Here is a 7,233-nt window from a genome sequence, read left to right as displayed (position 1 = left end):
ACTAAAGTAAGACTAAGCTAATATCTTTCTCGAGAAGAAAATCTTTGAGGGACTTATTACTATAACTGTATTGAGAAAATTTATAAGTTAGTTATTATTGGGAATGATGGCTTTTTTGTGTCAAAAACATTTTCTGGGCTCCCTTCACTTTCATGTTTTTTTTTTTCTAGTGAAGCCCTACTCGATGACGTTGCTGCTAATTGATTTAGCATGGTAGCATGGATAACTATATGTCAAACAGTATTTAATCCTATTAAAAGGGAACAATCAATAACATAACATTGTAAAAACACAAAATGTAGAAAGTTAATGCTATTTTTCGGAGAACCATGCGTCTCTCTCTTCAGGCAGGTATGAGATTAAGCTGGCCTTATGCCAGCACGGGCTCCTTGCTCATAGAGCAGCCCGTACGGAAAATTCAGAAGCCAACGACATCTGGTGTTCCCAGGCGGTCACCCATCCAAGTACTGACCAGACCCAACGTTGCTTAACCTCGCTAATCGAACAAGAAGCGGTGCTTCCAACGCGGTATGGCCGTTGGCTGGGTAAGAGTTACAGAAAGGCGGTATTTATACAAAGGGATCCAAAGGTCAACCGTTACGTCACTCCAGCTGACAATTTCTCTTTAAACTTCTTAATTGGTGGTTGGAAGAACTGTAATATCTGAGTCCCAGACTCCTTTGAAAGGACTCAGATATTATAGATAAAATCTTCCTCCAACCAGCGATTAAGATGATTAAAAAGGAATTGTCAACTATGGAGTGATGTAATGCTGACCTCTGGATCCTTTTGTATAAATACCACCTTTCTGTAACTCTTGCCGAGTTTACTGGCTGCTCCAGGGGCAAGGGGCCGTGCCGTCAGAAGGCTGGCTTCGAAAAACTTATTCTCATTCATTAACCGGCTGAAGAGAGAGACATTTGGTTCTCAGAAGTGAAGCATTAACTCTCTACATTTTGGTGTTTTTGTGGGATCCTTTTTATTAAGTGGGAATTTGTTTTAACAGAAGATATTTCACAGTCATATATAGATATATATTATATATATATATATATATATATATAATATCATATATATACATTATTTATTATTAACTGAGATGTTGATGTGTGGTACACTGTAAGAATGTTTTGTGGGAAGCTTATTCTACTCCGAGAACTCATCTGCTTCAGTTATCAAGATTTATTTGGGATAGAATGAAATAAATAATCGATATTTTAAGTTGCGAGCTGTTTAGAGGATTTTAAGCTAAACTTTGTGCTATTATCTTTCTTGTTGTTATCAACGTCTGTGAAGAATTTTGACTTGCTTGTACCTGGTACAGTTATTATATAATTATTATAAAGATGATAATGTCCAAGAGTTGTGCTGTAGTAAATGTCAGCACAGGTTAAGTTTTGCCTTAAATATAATACTAATGAAGCAAATAAGTGCTAAGTTTAGACCTTCCCTTTCGTGAAATGGGGCAGGAGACATAAGACACTCGTAATGGACCTTTATTTTACTAATTTTACAAAGAGTTCTTCCTTTTTACTCGTTTTCAGCTACCTCCATATGGTAACAGAGCCAGTGATGTGGAGAATGCTCAGTCAGTCGCTGAAGAAGCTGAAGGTTGATTACGTTGACTTGTATCTGATTCACGCTCCGTTTCTCCGCTATACGTAAATATGGCGTCATTAAATTTTGTGTTTTCTATATTTGTTAACTTAACGTTTTGAATAACATTGGTACCCTAATTCACAATTCTAGTACAGCTGCCATCCAGTTCCTCTTCACTTCAACCATGTCATAATGAATTATAACTCAAGCTCTTTCTTTTCTTTTCTTGGCCTTGCATTCTTAACGGACTCTTACGCATCTTCACCCACAAATGTTTCGTCTTTTATCTCCCTCGTTTTTTTTTATGTATTGAAAATCTGGTTGCAACAATCGTTGCTCTTTCATGGCACATTCCCTTGGGATTTCTTTATCCCCATTCATTCCCAGTGCCCAAGCACTGGGAATGAATGGGTGAAACTTGTTTCCAAGTTTCAAATTATTTATTGTAAAAACCTGGTAACATCCAGGTTTGTACATTTAGTACATATTAGTGTTTTTCTCGTATTAGATAATTCTATATTCTGGAAACTGGATCTTACTTTATTTCAAACTATGAGTCAAGAGAGTTTGTATTATTTTCATAGCTCCAAAGGACCGAGCGCGCTTTTCTGTTGCAGTTTCGAGAAAGGATATCTTTAATTTTCTATTTTGTTCGAGAACTATTAACAAAATGTAAGTTATTTCGTGCATAAGTTTAGTTTGAAGAAACACTTATTTCCAGTTATTAGTGATACTATTTTCATGATTTTTGTTGGTGTTTACAAGCATGTTAACTATGGTTTTCTTGGAGGTTTTACGTAATCTGTTTATTAAGGATATATTTCCAGACTATTTGTGGAAATGCGTGCATATTCCAGAAACATCAAGATCTGAACGAAACTACTATATATTAATAAGAGAGAGAGAGAGAGAGAGAGAGAGAGAGAGAGAGAGAGAGAGAGAGAGAGAGATCCTTTCCCCCAAGTCATCTCGAGTAGTAAGCAAAATAGTGTTTCAGTTCAGATTTATACTGATGTTAACATTGCTTAGTACTGTTGGACTGGACATAGCCTAGCTGTCTTGTCCATCTTGTTTCGATAAAACTTACTGATTTCCTGTATACGTTTCATACACAGCTTGCATAACCAGTATTGTTGGCTCATTTTTGTTTATTCTGATACCAAGTGTATAGCAATATTATATAACTGAGCTTTTCATTATACAGTATATGAAACAGACCGGACTTCTTACATAACCAGATCTATCCCTTAGTTACACGTAAATTGTAATTTTATAATACTATATCACCAATTTTTTACTTCTAGTTGAAGGTGAAGACGATGTAAAAGGTAGAATCCTAGACTTCAGCACTGATTTGGAGGCAGTGTACAAGGCTATGGAGCAGCAAGTAAGTGTAAAAGGCAATGTTTCTTCTCATACTGTATAGCTTTGCATAACTTTGACCATCGAAGCATTATTTTAGGAATGAGCAGATTAAAAATTTTTCTCTGAATGCTAAATGTTAATTGGGAGATGGCGTTTTATTTATGACATCAGTAAACATTTTGTACTACATGCCCAAAGCAATTAGCATTCTAGGATATATTGCTTAATGGTTATATATTTTTCATAAAAAAAATTTCGTGATAAAATGTATGTATTTTTTCATTTTTGTGTGAATACCTTGCTTTGATGATTATTCAGTGCATAGAGAAGAGAAATCGCTTCTTTTCTTGGATGCTTGTTTACGTGTATATACAAAAGGTGTTGGTGGCAACCCGTGCCCTTATTTAGCTAAGAGTAAGGCCTTAAAGGGAAAATAGTAAAAAGAGGAAAAAGGTAAGGAAAGTGTTGAGTCATGACCTCGAGGAAGCAATTATGGTCTTCAAAAAGAAATGGAATTGTAGTAGCTCAGCAACACGAATGGAGACACTTTCAAATGAATAAACCTCATTCATTGTCCTGCACAGGCCCGAAGGCAAGTGTCGTTTTTCATTGAGACGAATCTTACAGAAATTAGACAGATAAGGTATCTTCCACTAATGGCAAAATTCACAATGGCGATTGATTTCGGGGACCTGAGACGTTATATTGTAAAGTCCTGTAAAAATGAAAGTTAACCATCGGAAGTTGTCAAATGCTGGTGCACAGTAATGCACGAGTAGGTATCTCATCTTTAAAGTTTTGGTTGTGCTGCAATTCACCCTCTTAGCATAGTACTGAGTACTGACCGCCAGTGAGTGATGAACCCCAAATGGTTTTCCAATCATCCACCATTACACTTGCTCAGTGGTTTTCCATTCTGCCTCCAATCTGTTATTTTTCTGATTTCTGTCATTTCTTTAGACATCGTCTTTGGATCTTATTAGCTTGCCCTTATAAAATCACCATTTGAACCAGAAAACTTTAGATTTTATTACAGTATTTACTAGTGCCATATTAGAGGAATTATTTGCCCGTAGGTTGATGCAGGAAAAGCACGAGGTATTGGGCTCTCAAACTTCAACAGCAAGCAGATTGAGAGAATTATGAAAGGTAATGAATCATATTTAGCAATATAAATTTTATTTTACACTTTAAAGAAAATATTCACCTGACAAAAGTTTTTATTTTTTTTAATATGAATTGAACATGTTACTTCATATTTGTATAAAATTGATCAAAGTGAGATGTAGTTTATTTTTATGATGAATTTTGTGCATCATGTTTGGTTAAAATATTTCAGATACATATTTAAACTTTATATAAAAAAATGAGATTTAATTCATAGACAGTTTTGAAACATCTCTCGATGCACATAATGATGTCTCAAAACTATAAATTCTGGTCAAGTCCTCGGGTTTTTTGTATTACTATATTCATCTCAATTTGATAATGGGTCGTTGACATCAACTGAACTTTGATCAAAAGGACTTCTTTTCTATGTTCATCTTTAACCCTTCACAATTTACTCTGGCATTTGCCCCTTAATATAAGCACCTCAAGTACCAGGTAAGAGAAACTGTGTCAAGGGTTCCTGTTCACATTAAACTTTACTGAAGGAATAATTTTGCTTCTTCCAGTGTGTCGAATCAAACCCGTAAACCTTCAAGTAGAAGTTCACGCTTACCATCAACAGAAACCTTTAAGATCACTGTGTCGACAGTTTGACATTCCTGTCAGCGCCTACTGTCCTCTTGGAGCACCATATCTCAATAGGTGGCATGTCTGCTAAATTTATCAATTCCAAGTAGCTAGAAAAAAAACTTAATTAAAACCTAGAAAGTTAAGGTGTACTTATCTGCTCTGCCAGTATACAGTTTTTTTTTTTTTTTATCAGTATTGGATTGTGATGTCTTTAACAAGAATAGCAATGAGAGAGCCGACGAGAGAGAGAGAGAGAATCCGAGAAGAGAGGGAAGAGAGAGAGACGAGAGAGAGAGAGAGAAGGGATCGAGAATCGGGTTGATGTTTATGTAGGCCTACACTCCTATCTTTTGTAGATACAGTATTTATCTAGATTGTTCTTATGACTTTAAATTCATGAAAAAATTGTGTTAATTTCAAGGCCGTGTGTATGTATATTATTTATCATTAGCGTTGTGGTGGATCAAGTGCTTTGTGACACTGCTTCTCTTCTAACTCTCAGAGGTGACTGTGAAAAGTATCCGCGACTTATAGAGCATCCAATTGTGACCTCAATGGCGTTGCGTCTCAACAAAACACCAGCGCAGATTCTTCTTCGCCATTTAATTCAGCTCGGATTAATTGTCATCCCTAAATCCAGCAATCCAGAGAGGATTAAAGAGAACTTCCAGGTTAGTTGATGATATTTGTCTACTCTCCGATACATAATTTTTATTTGAGTTGTGCCTTTCCATAGGTATGTTGTGACGCCAGATATAATACACAATCAATCTTTCCTAGTTTAACGTAAGCTTCCGCCAACAAAAGATTCTTATCGTCATTATCGTTTTTATGTCAGATTTTCCCACTTAATTCAGTTGCTAATCTAACTTATTGCCAGGGCACATGGAACCAAACCAACTGTTACATGTTTTTTTAATTTTATTCTATAAACGGCACATTTTTAAAAGAATAGCGTGTCATTTTCGTTCAGATAGTCATCATTTCATACGTGCATTTGGTTGTTTCATTTGCTATACACAGTTCTCTTAGATATTGATTTTCAAATTTTCAGGTGTGGGATTTTAAACTGCCTCCTTCTGACATGGCAGACCTTGATGCCCTTGATCGTGCAGGTGATGGACGAATAATCACTTTCCAACTTCGACCTGGGTAAGAGAGAGTTGTAAGAGCGCCTCAGTGGCGTGGTTGGTATGGTGTTTGCTTCTCACCTCGGTGGTCGCGGGTTCGATTCTCGGCCATTCCATTGAGGAGTGAGAGATGTGTATTTCTAGTGATAGAAGTTCACTCTCGACGTGGTTCGGAAGTCACGTAAAGCCGTTGGTCCCGTTGCTGAATAACCACGGGTTCCATGCAACGTAAAAACACCATACAAACCAAACCAAAGACAGTTGTAATTTTGTGCTACAGGAAAATGATTTGTGCATATATAAGGGATGGGGATGTAATAAAACAAAATGAAATTTTGATAGAGAAAGGTTAGTATTTTTAGTATTATCAAACAAACTTATCCCTTTTATAATGAATTCCCATCTCCAAGCCTTCTAAACTTGCAAGCTTCTATCTAGACTACATGGAAAGTTAAGAAAGTAACAGATGGGAACCTGAGGCTTCAGGTTGTGCATATTTCTTGCTAAACTGATCTTCTGCCTGCCACATAAAGGATGTAGGGTCTGGGTACATTCGAAGACTGTAAATGTTAGAATATAAGTAAATGATACGTAGATGGGCTTGTGTGAAAAACTGATTGTTTCATTAAAGGATTTAACTTTCACAAAATTGTACTTACAGAATTAGACTTATCGTTTTGTTCTTTCTTTCCAAATTCTCTCTATACCATGAAATTTTAGTTTGCTAGCACCAGTAGGCTACATTTCTTAATGTTAATCCTGCCTTGCTCCCAAAATAATAATTGAGTACAGTAGCTAGAGTTGCTGTTGTATATAAAAGACACAAATTACTAACTAAAACATTTCCATTTTTTTTTTTTTCCAGAATACAGGTTCATCCCGAGTATCCATTCAATATACCTTTTTGAACTTTTCCAAAGAAGAAAGGCGTTTGTACAAGAGAGACTGTTGTTTTGGAATTGTGTGTATTCTCACAAAATATGTCACTATCATGTTCATAAATTTTACACGAAGAATTGAGTGTATGTTAAGTGATACCTGTAACAGTTACTAGATGCATTCAAATATTAAAGAAATTTGTACACAATAATTTTGAAGAATGTCTATGTTTCTTATGTATTTTGGAATGATGGCGTGTTTAGCTAAACTCTATCCGTGGCTATAATTTTCATCTGCTTAGAGAATCGGTAACTTCCATACCCATTTTAAATAAGGTGAATCTTTAAAGGAAGACAAAGAAAAGAAATGTTGAATATTCATAGACTGGCATAGATTCTTTTGAATTCTGGTCCCAGTGGATAGCAACGCTGCCATGTCGTGGTTTGCGCTTTTGAAAAACCTATATTAAACGAAATCCTCTCTTCGATGAGTTGCTGAAAGAGAATTCCAGTTCGAATGT

At 35.9% G+C, this 7,233-nt stretch overlaps 1 protein-coding gene and 1 non-coding gene across 2 annotated transcripts; one reads left to right on the top strand and one right to left on the bottom strand.

Annotated features, from left to right (window-relative positions):
• Window positions 1-423: 423 nt before the first annotated feature.
• LOC135212369 (5S ribosomal RNA) lies at window positions 424-542 on the bottom strand. The gene has a single exon (XR_010313895.1). It is a non-coding gene; the product is annotated as a 5S ribosomal RNA (ribosomal RNA).
• A 2,290-nt stretch (window positions 543-2,832) lies between these two features.
• Window positions 2,833-6,986, top strand: LOC135212034 (aldo-keto reductase family 1 member A1-B-like). Its single transcript, XM_064245339.1, has 6 exons — window positions 2,833-2,986; window positions 4,041-4,113; window positions 4,641-4,776; window positions 5,207-5,375; window positions 5,759-5,856; window positions 6,700-6,986. Exons 1-6 carry the CDS (start codon window positions 2,975-2,977, stop codon window positions 6,740-6,742), a joined length of 531 nt encoding a protein of 176 aa, XP_064101409.1. The 5' UTR covers window positions 2,833-2,974; the 3' UTR covers window positions 6,743-6,986.
• The last annotated feature ends 247 nt before the right edge of the window (window positions 6,987-7,233 follow it).

This window comes from Macrobrachium nipponense, chromosome 40 (assembly GCF_015104395.2).
Source record: "Macrobrachium nipponense isolate FS-2020 chromosome 40, ASM1510439v2, whole genome shotgun sequence".
NCBI lineage: Eukaryota > Metazoa > Arthropoda > Malacostraca > Decapoda > Palaemonidae > Macrobrachium > Macrobrachium nipponense.
Note: the sequence above shows the minus strand (reverse complement) of the source record. Positions and strands in the feature narration are given on the sequence as shown.